This window comes from Rhea americana, unplaced genomic scaffold (assembly GCF_003343005.1).
Source record: "Rhea americana isolate MKP2758 unplaced genomic scaffold, rheAme1 scaffold_67, whole genome shotgun sequence".
NCBI lineage: Eukaryota > Metazoa > Chordata > Aves > Rheiformes > Rheidae > Rhea > Rhea americana.
In genome coordinates this window covers 1,912,844-1,930,761 of record NW_028186834.1, presented here as the reverse complement: position 1 = coordinate 1,930,761, position 17,918 = coordinate 1,912,844, and the positions used below count along the sequence as shown (strand labels likewise).

Sequence of the window (17,918 nt, the reverse complement as noted above, 5' to 3'; positions counted from 1 at the left end):
AATTTAGGCCCCCCAAGGTAAAATGTTTCAGAAACAAGTGATTAGCTACAGATACATGCACAGACACATGTGTATTTCATTATTACCTTTGTATAAAGGTGAATTCTATCAGTATTCCTGCTTGCACAGAACAAAAGCCCATCGTATACTGGAAATATATTTGATTTATCTATATCTTCTACAAAGAGAAATAAAATTGAAATTAAAAAAAAGTTTTCTTTAATCTTTCATGCCTAGGTTAAAACATTTTGGTAGAGATTTACACAGTACTTAGGTCAATAAGAACATGATTCTAATATGGATATATTCATGGTGAGTTCTACTTATTACCTGCTATCAAAGACCCTCAGTTTTCCCCTTCATTCAGTCTGTTCAGACATTAAAAGCAGTATCATAATCTTCTTCTAAGAAGCTGTTAAACTCCTCAATTTTGTGTAAATGCAAAACCATTTTCTGTTTGAATGCTGTAATTTTTTTTTTCCAAATTTTCAGAAATTATGGAACAAAATCCAAGAGACTATATATGAGTATCATACTAGGTTTCTGTATCTAATTCCAGAACAACATAACATCATAAAATGCACAGCTCAAGCAGCAAGATATCAAGATATTTGTTCATTTTACTTTTCCATTTCTCTTGAATTAACTATTGTCTGTTTTGCCCGTGGCTGTCCTAGACACAAGTAAATACACAATAAGCTTCAATAAAATTTTAACCTAAGATTCGGAGTACCTAATTTGATAGCTGTTTATATGCCAATCAAGAACTCCATAGGAGTTACAACTCAGGAGTTGTAATAAAAAGCCATGGGTTAGCCTAAATAATTCTGTCTTTTAAATGTGGACCTTTCCTTAAAAAGAATTATTTTTCATGTCAGCAGCATTTAACACCGTTTCATAGATAATATAATATCATCTTCATTTTGTATGAGTCCCACATTCCTTTACCTTCTTCACACTTTTTTCCACTTTCATTCTCAGTTTCAATAGCTTCCAATTCACTGATCTGGTCAGACTGCTGGGTCGCTGTTTCCACAAAATCTCTTCTTCTGTCTTCTTCATGGCACACTGCTTTCTCTTCAGTTCTTTCAGAGTCCTTTGATACATCATCTTCAATCTGGCTAGTAGGAGATTCAGAGTTTCTTTTAACTGCAGCTACAGAAGCAAGAAAACCATTCTGTGAAAAGTCCTCACTTAGGTTTCCTATAAAAACAGGATCAATGTACATACGGAGACAGTATTATGTAAYTGAAGTACAAAGAAATCACATTTTATTTTCTAGTACTATTATGGCACAATCCCTTATGAGACGAAACAAATTAGAATAATTTAAGCTAAACTTCAAATCATTCATGTTTTAGCTATGTTGAAATAGAAGCTCCTAACTCCCTATATTACTATTAAAAAAAAAAAAGAAAACTATGTGGCATACTATTGTACAAATGCCATTATTTACTGAAGAGAAGCACGTGTAAGTTTGCTCTTCCCTCTACCTACCATATTTCTGAAATGAAAGCTCAGTGGTAGTGAAACAAATCGCTCTGATGCAAGAACTACTCTTGCTTGTGAAGCAAGTGTAAGCTCTTGCTTTCATAATGGCAGGGAAAGCCAACAGTGTTTTCTAGAAGTCATTCCAGTCTTGCTTGATCCATAGGAAATCAATGGTCAGTTCAATTCAGGGCTTGGTAAACGTGTGTCACACAGGTAGGAATAAAAGAAGGAAAGCTGCAGAACATGGGTGGCTCTGGAAGTGTTTATCAGAACAGGGTTTACAGAGCTATGTAAAATGACTGACTTTGCTCAAATGCTCTCACTTTCTGGAGCAAGTGCAACATTAGACAGTGCAATTTTTTTCAGTATCTTTGGCAACGTTGTGGATGGAAGAACCACCGAGAAGAGAGGTTGGAGTTCGGCAACTTCCTTCTCCTTTGCTGACACTCAACATTATTACTAATAACTTCTGCAGATCAGTTTTATCATTCAAGTATTAGATGAAAAAGCAGTATCACAAGCAATAAGTAATAGCAAATAAGCATCTGTTGCATGTAATTTTAATATTAGGAGAATAAACATACGGAACGATGTTCCATTTATGCAATTTCATGCACTAAGCTTTATGTCAAAATATCTGCAATAAATATTGTGGTCAGCAGTTATGTTTTATATGCAGCTGTTGTATAGTATAAGCACACTAAGTAATTTCCAAGCATTGTTTTGCTTTTCTACTTGTGAAATTCAAAAGTTGTCATTGAGATAATATCATAAGGGACCTACAGAAGCACACAGAGGCTTTAAAAAAACCTCCCAAACTAAAAACAAAAAAACAAAAACAAAAAAACCACAACACACCAGACAACCTTACACCTCCTTTTCCTATTTAAATGACAAATATAGAAATGAATTTATAAAAACAGGTTTTAAGTTTCCAGATAGCTTAAAAGACATCTATTCTGATCTGTTGGAGAAATGTTATATTTTCAAGATAATGACTTTCATGACAAATATATGATACTAGAGCTAATAAACATCTATACCACATCATCAACTACAGAAAAAAAAATGTATAATTTAAATAGATTCAGAATAAACATTAAATATTCTTGCTCATAGAATTTATATGTTTTTAATATTCACCTGTACTTTCCATTTGTACCAAATTAGTGTATGTAAAAAAACCTCAGAGAAAGTTAAATTAAGAATTCATGAAAACAGATCACTTAAAAGGTATCTGCTCACATCAAGGTACCATTTTTCATAATTTGGGTGGATTTGTCATTTTTTTGGTGAACATTTAAAAAACTATAGTCTCCGAAACAAATCATAACTGCAAGTGAACATGCACGCTTTTCTGTGCGGCGTAGGTTGCTTACCATTGCTGCTCTGAGGGCAATTGCACATTTCACAGTAAGGGAGTAATTCATTATTGCTGTAAGTGCAAACAACACAGTGCCAAACTTTATCTGAAGCCATGCTTTTGCTTGAAGTATTTAAACCGTGAGGAAGGACTTGATTGTTTTTTTCTGTAAACAATGTGGGTAATTTTCCAGCCAAAGAATTTTTCTTTTTCTTACTGAAGCTGACTGGAGTAGATTCACTTATGCTTCTTGATTTTTTAGCTTCGGGTTCACAGGTATTTTTATGACAAATTGAATCCATATCATTTATTCCTGCAGAATCCAGGTTTTCATGGTTCTTCTCTCCATTCTCTTTTGTGACTTCAAGTGAATCTGAAGTAAGATTTAATGGTTCATTACAAGAAAATAACTTGCGTTTCTTCTCAGTGGAGGGTTTTGGGGAAAAGAAGGAACGTATGTCATGCTGTCTTTCCTTTTCAAACTGGGAAAGAGGAAAAAAATGTAAATTATATTTATAATCATGGCACCAGAATCTGTTAACAATCATAATATTTTTTCTCCATTAATAGTAATCTCTTACTTTGCTGTAATCTATATATTTTTGTTAAAAGACAGAAACAGAAGATAACTTCTTTTAACTAATGTAAAAAGCAACTCAACCTTGCTCTTCTCTTCTAGAAAATATTCTCAATATTCATCAAAATTCAGAAACAGCACTATCAGACAACAAATACACAGAACTGGCATGCTATGTGCCTTTTCTGATGATGCCTCTAACAAGAAAAGGCTTTAAACATGTTTTAGAACTAATACATTGAATTCAATTGACTATTAATAAAGCTATAATTTAAACAAAAATTATTCAGTCTTGTCTGACTCTGAGGATGGGTCGGTCACCTAAAACTTAACATAAGGACCAATCCATAGTCTGTAGATGACATTTAGGCCCAGCAAATCACTTTTTCCAGCTTCACTTACATTTTTGAAATTGAAATGGCACTAATTTTTCACTCCTTTAGTGTTTTTCTGTTAGTAAAGTTTGCAGTACACACAAAGCATAAGTGAACCTTTTTTTTTTTTTTTTTTTTTTTTTTTTTAAGTGAAAGAACACTGAAAAGGCTTTGAGTCTTACATGTGTAAATAAAAGTTCATTTCTGCAGTCTTCCAGACTTTCATTTGGGGTCCAGATTTCAGCAAAACTCAAAAAATCCCATTTCTCTTTATCACCTTCTTCAGCCTGCATTTTCTCTTTCTTGCCATTCAAGGTGCTACCTGTAACTTTGGCCTGAAGAAAGAAGACTTGCATAGAGTTTACAATGTATTCATGTGTTAGAACAAATTTAGTTATATAAATTTACTCATTTTGCTTCTCTTGCAAATTCAATTTAACAGCTGTAAAGTGAAAAGTTCAATAGTAATTCAAAATCATCATCATTTTGGTATTTGACATTTCTAGGTGCATCAGTCTATCTAACACTAGGATAGCACTCTAGAAAAGAAAAATGTTATCTTAAACATAGTGAGTTCTTGATTATTTGGTTCTGTTCCACCACACATACCTTTCGGTTCAGCATGGCCCACATAAGAGGATCCAGTGTTCCTTTGGCAATAAGGAAGTGAATGTTTACAGAGCTGCATTGTCCAATACGATGTGCTCTGTCTTCTGCTTGCTTAATATGGCCTGGGTCCCAATATAATTCAGCAAACACAACATGAGTAGCAGCAGTAAAAGTTAAACCCTAAACAAAATTAGTAAATAGATTTACTTTAGAAAAAAAGATTCTACACACAAACAATTGAATATCAGGAAAAAAAGCCACATGCCATCTGTACAAAACATTTTTATATGAGAGGGACCATCTGGACAAGAGATGCTACACTGATAACTATCTTGAGCCTCAGGTAGACGTAAGATTCARAAAATGTTGACTTAACTGGGCTAACACTGCACATCGCTTTTCATTGTGGAAGTAACATCCGTTTCTTATTAATCTGGTACTTTTAGAGCAACAGAGTTTTCACCGATTATTCAAGTATGAGATGTTGCTGTTTATCTCGATTTTGCTTAAGTAATTTCATGGAGGCTCAAAATAGTTTACACTGTTAGTGCAAAAAATAAATAAACGAATTTGCAAAAGATACCTCATATGAATTGCCCTCAATACATATCTTCAGTCACCAAGTGACTTTAACACTTACACTCTAAGTTTCTTATTTCACATATTTTCTTTTTTAACCTACCTGACCAGCTGCCTGAATACTCAAAATAGCAACCCGGGTGTCAGGATCCTTCTGAAACTGATTAACAAGATGTATTCTTTCTGCAGAAGGAACACTTCCATCTATTCGTATGTAGCGAGCCTATAATGTATCATGACAGGGACAAAAATATGGATATTTCTGTCTATTTCTGGACACAGTCACTCATCCCTCCTAATTCCACCCCCCAATACAGAAACATTTGTTCTGTTCTTATTATGGAGATAGAAGTAAATCAAATACCCTTTGGGTTACACCTAGAGAAGTGTAGATAAAGCATTCCTGCTTTACAAAAGGGGAACATAGAAAGAACATGGGCTCTTAAACTCTGCATAAGAATGTGTAATTCCACTGACAGGAGTTAAAATAAAATTCTTTAATTTCAAGCACTTGGAAGTGGAACCAAGAAAGGAAACAGAAGTACATTGGTGGGAAACAACTACAGCAACTATTCAATTATAATGCATCATAATAGATGTGAATGTTTACTTTATCTCTGAAATATAAAACAGTTCTGCAAAACTCCACAATTCTTTTAATCCAATGACATTGACCTGCTTGTATGTGAACTCCAAAAATGTCTGTATGCACAGGTAGTTCTACTGAATTCAAATAAAGTAGGTTTTTGCTTCTAAAGCTTAATACTAAGTTGAGTATACATATGTTAAACCATTACCTTATTTTCTATAACAGCCTCTGTACAGGCTTGAAGCATGCTTAAGTGGTGAGCAAAAACCAGAAATTTTAATTTGTCATTCTCAAGCATCATTTTGATATAGTCCTTTACTGCTCCTGCCTAGAGGAGGAGAGAGTTTTTGTTAGACATACAAAATGTTCAAAAAGACAGTTTTAGCTGTCCTTCAATTTTCTGTGATATGAAAAGGCAGAAGGCTGATTTTTTTGTTATCCATTCTAAGATATTATGAAACAGTAACATTGGTAAGTATACAATTATTCAAATTCATTTTAAATAATACCATAAGTTTATGTCTTAACAAAGTACTATCTCATTCTTTTAGAGAAAAAAATTATCAACAAAAGATCAAGTTAGATGCCATTTCTTCACCATTAAGATGTAAATAAAACATTTTAGTTAAAATATATTTTTTGACATTATAAAGCATATTATAAGGAAAATCCTTATCTCTGCCCGCAAAGGTATTTTAAATGGACAATGTAACATTAGTGATAGAGATACAGAAGTTTTAAATAAAAGGCACATACCAAAACTGAAAGAATAATCTAGTTACTTTAATGATACTGTATTCACAAAAAATTGCTTTATTTAAAGATTCATACAATTCTTTTATAAAAGATATTTAAAATATTTGAAACAAAAACAATTAATAATGGCAACAGTTACTAATAAAATTAATCAGCAATCAATGGTTCATGCAGTATTTAGTATAGCAGTCCTCAAACTTCTTTGTCTCTCAATCTCCTGTTTGAAAATGGTTAAAACGGGTAGGGGAGACGCTAGAAAAGCAGGAAACAAAAGGCTACAGAACCAAGCAGTGATATTTAAGATAAGGGGAAGAAAAATTTGAAGTAGGTGGTCAGATTCTCATCTCACTGATCTGCAGCCTGCAGAACTGACCTTCTATAAAAATAGCTATAAAGAAGCCTGATAACAGGCTAAAAAGTGGGTGTGTAAAAGACTAGTTACTAAGTACTGCTTCTCACATCCCAGGCTACAGCAGTACAGAAGGAAAAAAACAAACAAACATGGAGTCCCATTTGATAAGAAAGAAAGAGACCAGCTAGCATGGATTGCTCTGGAGTTTTTATCCTTGGGGAGAACCAGCACTGATGTGATGAACACAGGCTGCGTAGAGGGTGCACCAGCACAGTTGTGTAACACAAGCCAGCTGGGTCAGCTGCTGACACACCGGTCCCTAGGTACCTTCAGTGTGTTCCTAGGTCTGGGAGTGCATTCAGTGCTGTTGAAAGACTATGCTTGGACAGTCTCAGCCCACTTTGTAATGACCTGAGCTAAATGTTAAAAATGTTGCTGATTATATATCCACATTAGGATTCAGTCTAGTCCATAAATATACAGAGAAAACAAAGAGTGTTTATTCAGGCCAATACAATTAATTGCATCTAAGTTAAAATACACTGAGTGTTTTAAATATATTAAGAGAAGTGCTTCCAGGCTTACCTTGGCAATGGCTGTTTCTTTATACATGCGTGTGATTAGACTCATGACTTGAACAAAGTGGCTTCCAGTGGCATCTGAATTCAGACTTCTCATTAACTTCTCCCACTCTGCAAAAGTTGTATTCAAATCCTAATTGGGAGAAAAGATCAGTGGTTAGAAAGATGGTACAAAGCATACTCTACCTTATCATGCATTTACATGAAATATCTAGAAATTGAGTACTTTTGACAACTTCATCAAATTTGGCTAAAAGTAACTAAGAGGTTCAAAAACTAATAGAAAGGAAAACAGACTTTTTCATTCTTGAGCTTCAGTAGAAAAAGCCAGCTTATAGGATAAGCATTACGGTTTAACCGAGAGATTGCTGTAAGAATGAGTTTTTGTCTTCTTAGCTGTATTATTTCTTAAGTGTGATGAAGCTTCTGGGATTAGAATATACACTAAAGTGRTCATACTAAAATTAGGGCAACTTTCAAAATTATCTGATACAAAAAAATTTGTCATATTCATGTTCTTTACGTTATATTTTAAAAATAAAGAATAGAACAGATGGTATGTTATGGACTCACATTTTTAAAAAATACAGAATTACAGAACGTTTGAGGTTGGGAAGGACCTCTGGAGTCATCTCGTCCAACATCCCTACTGAAAGCAGAGCCAGCTAGAGCAGGTTGCCCAGGACCATGTTTAGTTGTTTTGAATGTTTCCAAGGATGGAAACTCCACAATTTCTCTAGGCAACTTGTTCCAGTGCTCATTCACCCTCACAGTACAGAATTTCTTGTGTTCAAGTGGAATTTCCTATTTCAGTTTGTAGCCATTTCCTCTCGTCCTGCCACTAGGCGTCACTTGAGGAGAGTCTGGCTCCATTCTCTCGGCACCCTCCCATCAGATATTTATATACATTGACAATATCCTCCCTGKGCCTTCCCTTCTCCAGGCTAAACAGTCCCAGCTCCCTTAACCTCTGCTCATGAGATGCTCCAGYCCCTTAACCACCTTTGTGGCTCTTTGCTGGAATAGCTCCGGTCTGTACACRTGTCTCTTGTACTGGGGAGCCCAGAACCAGATCCCGCACTCCAGATGTGGCCTCACCATTGCTTAGCAGAGGAGAAGGGTCACCTCCCTTGACCTGCTAGCAATGCTCTGCCTAATGCGGCCCAGGATATTGTTGGCCACTTACGCCATGAGGGCACATCGCTGTCTCATGTTCAACTTGTTGTCTACCAGGACCCCCAGGTCCTTCTCTGAAAAGCTGCTCTTGAGCTTGTTGGCCCCCCCGGCCTGTACTGATGCATGGGGTTATTTCCTGCTCAGGTGCACAACTTTGTTGAACTTCATGAGGTTCCTCTCTGCCTATCTCTGSAGCCTGTCGAGATCCCTCTGAATAGCAGCACAATCATTTGGTGTATTAACCACTCTTCCCAGTTTTGTAGAGTCAGTGAGCTTGCTGAGGGTGCATTCAGTTCTGTCATCCAGGTCATTAATGAAGATATTAAACAGTACTGGCCCCAGTATCAACTCCTGGGGGATACCGTTTGTGATTAGCCTCCAGCTGGACTTTGCATGYTGATTACAATTCTCTGAGCCCAACAATTCAGTTGATCTTCAATTCACCTTTATGACCACTTACCTATYTCATACTTTATCAGCTTAACATATACCTACAATACATATATAATACATATGAATAAATAGACATTACTAACAAACACGTTTCTGGCAAAAGTGAAAAATTTACCTTAGCWGCAGCTTGTGGGAGGTCAAATGGAATACGTTGTCTAACTTTGGGAGGCAACTGAGTTAAAACATCATTCTTCAGTCTTCTGATCATTATTTCACTTAAAAGTTGATGTAGTTCTTCCAAATTTGAAGCTCCTCTACAGTCCCACTGAGTTCTTTTACCAAAAAATCTGAAAATGAAAAATAAATACTGAAGGTAAAAACTAACTCCTCCAATTTTAATAGAAATCTTCAATACATAATTATTTTTAAAACATGCCATTAGATAATGAAGGTATGCTGGATAGTGACTTTCAGTGTTTCTGGTTATGCCAGAGATGATGGCTTTCTGACTGATTCCTTCCAACAGTYTTAGAGCTGTTTAAACTTCCCAGCAGATACCTGCAGGCCTAACTTCCAGTCAGATGCATATAGCCTATCTCATCACAGCTATCCTTCCCTTTGTACAGGAAGTAGAAGCTCTGGGTATCAGTTTAAAACTTGTATCACTGGAATGTCATGTTGAACTGAAGGCAGAACTCATAAGAAACTAACGACATGGCTCAAAAGTATTATAGCTTCATACTAAAACGAGCTATTGATAAAACTAGTAATGAAAAGAAATACCACAATGAAAATGTTCTTCATTATACTACAGAGGGGAACAACTGATAAAGTAACAAGAGCTGCAAATATAACCATTAAAACTCTTTCCTCCTCCTCCAACTTCCAATACTACCCCTAAGAATTTCCTACTGGTTGCAGCTGGGGAAAGATTTTGGGCTAAATGTATCAGTTTTAAATGTAGCAATATTTGATGAACAAGGTTAATAGAGAAAATACATTTCAGGCTAAAAAGAGATTAAAGGTTAAAAGGAGAAAGGAATTATCAGTTTAGTCTTCATTTTTTTTTCTCCTCCTCCTTGCTTTGTTTTGTTTGCAAGCTCAAAGTCATTAGCCTGACCGATTCCACAAGCTCAGGAGAAAGGCTCAAGCAGCATCTTCCAAGCACAGGAGAGTATGTTGGAAGCATTTGATTTTATATTGTTAAAAAATACTAAAGAAATATATTACTTTAATAGTTTTAAGCCTTACTGAGCGTATCTACAGTGTTTTAGTTGGCTGCCAAGAATCTGTCTGGAAAGAGGCTGAGGGACTCGTTTCTGAATTTTAAGTTATTGACATAAACACACTCAGAATGTTATATAGACAGAAGATAGATACATCATCTGCWCCTGTCACCTCTTCTTGGGTCTATCTATTGGTTGTCCTTAGAAAGGTTTCCCCCTCTCCAATCTGACCATTGGCAATACAAATAAGAAATGGTAGACAAGAACTCACTTGGACCTCATCTTTACAAATTGTTGTCTAGAAACACCTACGTTAAAAAAYATTTTCACAGAAAATGCTGCATAAAATAGCCCTATCAAGTTTATTACCACAGGATGTTTTGTTTCAGGCAAGTCATGAAGACAAAGTTATTTACTGACAGCTTGCCAAACCCCAAACTTGATTTTTATTACATTTATGGTATTCCAAAAATAAGATAATCATCTATGATTGAGTAGCTAACCATGATGTACCCACGCACACTTGTGGTGTGAAAATTACAGAGGCATTCAGTCAAAACATCATGGAAAAAATAGCATTTCTCCGTCTGAAAATTAGACAGCACTGCTCCATTTATTTGAAGTTAAGCACTGATAAAATGCATATGATGGAGGGAAAAATAAAAAAAAATTGTATAAAAATGAAACTATATAATTATGTAGAAATTAAATCTAGCTGCTACCTAATTTTGCTAGCAAGATCTATTGTTTTGAATATAYGCAAAATTGTAGCTATGAGATTTCAACAATGTTCCTCCCTTCTCTCAATATCTTTTGTTCTAGACTGTTATGCTGCTGCACAGATTAAAATGGGTAAAAACTAAGTATTTTAAATCACAGCTATCCTCTCTGTTTCAGAGTATTTCTTGAGAGAAACTGATTATTAAACCAAAGCTGAGCGAAGCAAGCCAGAGAGAAGCAAGTCCTCATGAAGTTAGTAACTTTAACACATGAAATATGAAAACACATAAAAGTTGCAGGGGGTAAAAATGACTTTAAAAAGTCATTAGGTATGTATGTGAAAAGCATAACAAGCAATTTTACCTAGCAAATGAGAGGCAAGGTAGGGGACAAGAGTTTTTAATACCTACATGCAGTCCCTCAAACTGAACTAAAAATACACTGCTGTGCTTTTGAGAGTTTCATACTTCTCTCTGCTTTTACCCAATAAATCTGTAAAATAGAGACAAGTATTWTTTTTTCTCTCAAGTGTGACAGGATAGCAAAGATACTGGACCCTATAGAAAGTACAGTAACAAAGGAGGTAAGTGATTAAATATGTGCATAGGACTGAGAATCAAAAATTCCAAAGGTTCTGCTCTAGCTGAGCCTCCAGCTTTAAAAGTGACACCTATACWTTTTACAGTAATGACAGCAAATTTGTAAATAATTTTATGTAACAGAATGCTGCCACTTAAACTTCATCTCAAACTTTAATAACTTCCAAATTTTTCCCTAAGTAAGGTTTCAGATCTAATTAACCCTCTTTCCAAACAGTTCTAAACACTCTGGCAATAAACCCTACATGGATGCCAAGCTATCTTCTATGCTCATGCAGGATGCTTCTTATAGGTGGTGCTTTTCCTCTGCAAGGCCCCAATCTTCTTCACTGGAATGAGAGAGAGAGTTTCTGACCCTGAGTTTCTAAGCATGATTGCATGATAAAGTAATGGAGGTACTACTAAATAATTCTCTTACTTCATGAAAAAAAAAAAAAAAAAAAAAAAAAAAAAAAAAAAAAAAAGTAATTCAGAGGAAAACAGAAGGGCAGATAAAATAATACCTGACACGAGCATTGCAGTATTTCTTGGCATATTCACTCCAAGTTCCAAATCTCCTTGGAAAAAGTGCCTCAATCTGCATGAAAAGCTGTGTAAGAAAGAAAGAACTGACAGTGACAGATTGCCTTTAAATGTAAKGCTATTTAGAAATAATTATTACTTGTTACATGAATATTTTGTTAAGTTAGCATTCATCAGTTGCAGAGAAAACATGCAGCTTGGTGCACACATGAAGGACTTCCAAAAGTGTATACCTGAGTCTTCAGACAGGACAGCTGTAGGAAGCCCCCAAAGAACAGAATCCCTGAACAGTGTTATACAGTGCTAAAGACTAGGAAAAGCCTTAAAATAAAGGAGGTAACATGGAAGAGATGATATCCTTTTTAAAAATGCAGGGTTTGGTATATATCAGGTACATGCACTTCTGCAAATTTTCAAAGCAGGTATTGCATGAATACCATTCTTCCTGAATACAAGAAATCCTACTTATTAAGTTTTATTTCAAAAAATAGACAATGCCAATACAGACAGAAATGTCATGCCTTCCTTCACAGTTGAGCAACAGAAGGTAAATAACAGTTCAGCCAACCTTAATGAGAAGGCTTACAAGCTGCGTTAAAGTCAAAGCTTTCTGGATTCAGAGATCACAATTAGATCCAAAACAAATTGTTAAGGGGGAGTGGAAAGGACAGAGGAAGCAGTAACCCAGAATGCCCACCTAATTCCATTTCCCTGCTGTTCTCTTAAATCTACCATACATCACTTTCACCATTTAAGCCTTCATATGACCTAACGACATTCTAGAGACCGCTTACCAAAAGAAAATTACTACAGCCAGATTTTGTCCTTCACAAACAGCGAACTGGAGTATCACTATAAAAATCTCTCAAATTCTCTTCCGTTACCAAAGTCTTGAGAATTTTGACCATCGTACTGTAATCAAAGAYAGTTTATAGGTAATTTCTTTTAAAGCCTTAAGTGATGCTGCTTACTGGTCTTGATATCAACATACTGTRTAAGATTTAACACTTGTTAAGTTTAGTTCTCCTTCCAAGGGTGGTTGCAGTGTCTTTGGTACATGTGCAGGAAGTTTCATAACTACCCACACCCATAGATAAAAATACTCATTTAAAAGTTTTAACTAAATACTCTTAATACATCAAGTCCTCTTTCATATTGTGACTAACTTTTCAAGTTGTATTAACCTGTCTAAACAAATAAAATTGTTACAGGGTCTTGGCATAAGTCATACTTACACAACAAGAAATGCTAAAGTGCAAAGTATTATTTATAGAATCTGTAAGTTCCTTGCACACAAATTAACCCTTATGTTCAATTTTTTCCTATATTTGATTTAAAAAAAAAAAGTCAAGTAGTTGGATTTAACATAAGATCAATCTTTCCTATCTGGTTCTCCCCAGATCCACAAGCTGAAGAAAGAAAAATCTTTCTGGATCACAACAAGCACAAGATGTATATTTTCCACTTATGCAGTACTCTTGAACATTAGAAATACTAAAAAGACCAGAGGTAAACAAAGCACTTTCTAAATCAGATCAGGAAGAAGATTTAATACAAGTTCTTATATATCAAAAACTCTCCTACCTAGCAGGAGCAAATAATTTGCAGGTCAGGCAATTTTCTATTTTACCCAACAGTCCAGTCTGCAGCAAGTAATATTAATTTCTAATAAGAAACAGCCTCACGTGATCCATGCTTGAGCTCGATGTAAGTTTTTAAAACATCAATATAATTAACTCAACCCAAAAGACACTGCATTACTTTCTCATACATGTGCTTCATAACATAACTACTGCATTGTTTTATACCCTAACGTATACAACTGTACACATTCAAAGAAATTACAAACTTATTCATTCATTACTTATATCAGTCCTAAGAACAGCATAATATTTCTAATACCTCTTCAGGTCTTCCTAGAGCAGGAGTTCCAGTAAGAAGAATAGCTCTAACAGCTTTCTGTACAATTGGCAACAAAATCTTGCTGCGGGTGGCATTTCTGGATTTCATATAGTGTGATTCATCAATCACAACTACCTTAAAGTTTTGCCTGTACAATGCATCTACTAAAGTCTGTGCATCTGTAGTTAACAGGCCATATCCCAGAATTGTCACTTTGCTGGTTGATATTCTCCTTAAAAGAGAAAATACAGATGCTCTGTTAGTGATTTTTTCTAATACTAGGATGAAAAACAAAACAAAGAGGTAGGAAAATGAATATGGTAAAGAAACTATACAAAACTTAATTTTTAATAAGAAGGTATGAAGACACATTTTGTATTGATTAATCCAAATCTGTTGTCAGGCCTACTAATAACAATACAGGATTTTGGTATTTTAAACATTCTAGCAACTGACACTTCTATAAATTATGTATACATCTCAAGCATTCTCAGAAGACACCTTGCATTTATAAGCAAGTTAAGATTTTATTTGATTGCCTTGGTTCCACTTGTACTTTTCCAGAAATATCAGATGGGACAAAATCACTTTCTGGACAAAAAGTTACACACTTCAATCAAATCATTACAAACACAATTTGTAAACAGTGCTGAAAAACTTGGTAATGTCTCTATTCAAGCTACCTATGCAAAGCGACCTTTGCTTGTATATGCCAAGTAGTCACCTTAATAGGTGACTATTTAATAGTTGCCTGAAACAAATAACTGGATTGTCTTTGGGATGTTGGGTATTGTGAAAACAGTCTGGGCTAACCCTAATCTGAAAAAAACTWAGTACACAAGCTGTTCAGCCTTTTTGGCCAAAAAGTATAAAGAGAAAACAAAAAAAAAAATGCAGGGCATCATGAGGCACAAGATGAAAAATGGGTACTTATGTGGAAAAGAACCTCCTACAAYAAATTCAAGGATATATTTATGCCCAAGGCACCAACAGATTTTGAAATCACTAGAGAGCACTGCGGCCCTTCAGGAGCCTCTGAGCAGCACAGGAATTCTTTAATGTTGTTAAACAAACACAAATTACCAGAATAATAGTCACAGCTGGTCTACTCATCTGTCAGACACGAATGCTCTACTGGCATATTTTTATTTGTTTCCTGTAGTAACGGATAAAGTACACTAAGCTGAAGTTTTCTTTACAATTTCAGAGGAAACAAGTATGTGCATGATTACATTCATGCCTAYGGATATGGAAGGAAAGGCAGTGGTCAGAGCACTGGCACTGCGACCAACGCATTACAGACTCCGGGTGGTGGTGTGTAGATAAATGCAGCAATCAGTGAAAAAGAATTTCCCCTATTCCTCTGTGGAGGGTGAAAAAAAAAAAAAAAAAAAAAAAAAACAGTACTTAAAAAATAAAACTACTTATTTTCAGCTGAACCGGTTTATTCAAAAAAAATCCAATTTCAAATAGAACTTAGAACTTATGACAATCCAGATTGATTTCTAATTTCATTATTGAAGTTTAAGAAAAGAAAATTATTGAACTGAGAGAAATGAATGGCTGAACATACAGAGGCACAGTTTACTGAAGTGCTAAACAGGTTTGGTAGCTGTGTATCTTTGTGCAGATGCATAAAAACACCTTTTCTATGTTAAAATATTAATTAGTTCAACAGCTATTTCACTCACAGCTAGGAAACCTGGGAGTTAATAAACAGAAAAATGTGGGTTTTGCTCTTCTTTTTGTGAATAAAAGTAAGTGATGACGGTTAAGGTCTACTAATTTAAAAACAAAATCTTAGAAAATAAAGTGAACAGAATTCTGTTTCCTAATTACTTTTGCCAACAGTACTGTCTTTTATTCCATATTTTTAATGTGTTCAGTACCTTTCTGTGTTCAGGATTCTAAGTACACAGTTTTCGTGTGGATTTTTAGTGAATAGCCAAAAAGGTTCATTGGATCTTTACTTTAGTTCCCTAATTAAGTCTTTTTTTAATTTTTATTTTTATTTATTTATTTTTTTAATATYCTCAGTTGGATTTTTCTGGTTGCCACATGGAAGTTTCCAAGCTACCCTCTCATCTGCACGTCTTGATAGTCACGTGATTTTCTGATGCTCGCCAGATACCACAAAGTTTGATCTTYGTTATCCAGAAAAGATGGTTTAGAACTATATCTAGATTTTATCATCAAACCAGTCATATACAAGTCATATACAACAAAACAGACTAAAAATATCTTTGTAATTCAGTATTTAATAGGAGAGTTATGTCAATAACACACAGCACTTAAYAGAATAAATTTTTCAAAAAGTGACTAAGTCTAAAGACTGAAAAACCAAGTCATGATGACCTTTTTGAGCATTTAGAAAGTAGTTATTCTAGCTTACAAAGTTTCTCAGGGCAGTAAATACAATTTTAACAGTAGTTATTTCCTTGTTTTATAGTGTATTCCTAAAGTTCTCCCAAATTCAGGTTCAAAAGTTTTACAGAAACTAATGAACATAGACTAATTCATCAGAGTTGACAAATAACTGTATATGTTCAATTTAGAGATAACTCAAAGGAATCTAATTTTCAGTAGACAAGCAATTGCTATTTTGCAAAAATYAGACCCCTCAGTTTCAAAGGAGATAAACTACCATAAGCCCAACTCTCATTCATTTGAAAGATAATGCACATATATGAAAAAACTTTTATTAGGTCTCTGGGATCCAGATTGCTTGAATCCTAATTTCCCATATTAGTCATAAGCTATACTGTATGTTCATCACGTATATATTGCAATCAGTTCACTGAAGGACACAAATATTTCTATAGAAGAATAAAGAAYGTTACTTACCCAGTATCGGTTTTGTTCTGAATGATGCTAATATCATCTGGAGAGAGTTCTGGTATCCACTTCTCCATCTCATCAACCCAAGGATATCTCAGAGATGAAGGCACTACAATTAAGAGAGGCCATTCCTTTTTATAGTAATAGGAAATGGCAATTGCTTGAATTGTTTTACCTAATCCCATCTGGGAAAAGAAAAAAAAATTAAACTGAAATTACATGCTCAGAAAGCATACTCCATTCAGAAAGGCCAAAAATACTTTGACAAGATAACACCAGATAAAGGAAATAAAACCAAACCAAAGAGCTAGTTACATAATACATATTGGATGATCAATTTGTTACCACAAATCTTTTAAGAAAGAATATGCTTTTGTTCAAATCTGTTAATGCATTCTGCACTTGAGGAATACTTCCATTTGGCTCATTAAAGCTAACAGAAGCATTTCCATTCATCTCAGAAGATGTTTGGTTCATGGCTTTGATAGGCCAGACTACAAATGAACACTTCAACTCCTTAAGCTGCCAAAAACCTTTTAAAAAAATTGGATGGTTTTGCTTCTAGCTCCTTTTTACTAAGTAATATCCAAGTTTTTTTCATTTGTATTTTTTCACAAGTATTTCCTTCACATATTTTTTGTGCAAGGCTCTATATATGTAGGCAGATAAAAGATGTTAGTTAAAAAAAGATATTATAAATAAGTTTCAAAATAAGTTATAAAGCCAAGTAGTACCACATTAGTCCAAAGATGTATCTATAAACTACCAAACAAAACAAACAAAAAACCACTAAGATTAAGAAACTCTTCATTTAAGAGCTGCCACGGATAGAATATGCCTCTCTTTATACCATATCATATTTTCTCTAAAGGTTAGTAAGCTCAGTAAATAATCTAGTGCAAGGAAAAAAAAACCTACAAACTTCAGCACTGCAGTTACCCTGAGTTCTTTTTTTTTTTCCTTTCTTTTTTTTTTTTTTTTTAAACAGCTCAGTAACAGATTTTATGATAATAAAGAGTAAATAAATGCTGCACTAGTTTCAGCAGGGGTGGAGGGGTCATTTAAAACTCTAAACTGATCTGCAGTGGAACTCTCCCCTTCCCGTCCTTGAAGGAAGCCAATCCAGTAAGTATGCTTGCTAGCTGCTCTCACAGTGCGCAAGAACACAACAAATACAGAACAAATCCTCCAGGGGTGTATAGGCCTAGTACTGACACCTACTCCCAGTGAGCACCATGTACAAGAGAGTCAAAACTAAGCAGGAAAAAAAA

General features: G+C 34.8%; 1 protein-coding gene across 6 annotated transcripts in view; it reads right to left on the bottom strand.

Moving 5' to 3' along the window:
- ZRANB3 (zinc finger RANBP2-type containing 3) overlaps positions 1-17,918 on the bottom strand; it is a 52,605-nt gene that overhangs the window by 9,232 nt on the left and 25,455 nt on the right. For 3 of the 6 annotated variants that reach the window (XM_085320950.1, XM_085320951.1, XM_085320949.1), the window contains 12 exons: positions 16,654-16,832; positions 13,810-14,041; positions 11,889-11,974; positions 9,016-9,187; positions 7,276-7,404; positions 5,791-5,910; positions 5,097-5,216; positions 4,415-4,594; positions 3,988-4,140; positions 2,871-3,336; positions 949-1,203; positions 87-178 (listed from right to left, as the gene is read on the bottom strand). In XM_085320950.1, the coding sequence (XP_085177076.1) occupies positions 87-178; positions 949-1,203; positions 2,871-3,336; positions 3,988-4,140; positions 4,415-4,594; positions 5,097-5,216; positions 5,791-5,910; positions 7,276-7,404; positions 9,016-9,187; positions 11,889-11,974; positions 13,810-14,041; positions 16,654-16,832 (2,184 nt within the window). The remainder of the gene's footprint in view (positions 1-86; positions 179-948; positions 1,204-2,870; positions 3,337-3,987; positions 4,141-4,414; positions 4,595-5,096; positions 5,217-5,790; positions 5,911-7,275; positions 7,405-9,015; positions 9,188-11,888; positions 11,975-13,809; positions 14,042-16,653; positions 16,833-17,918) is intronic. The other 3 variants (XM_085320952.1, XM_085320954.1, XM_085320953.1) reach the window with 3 other exon arrangements.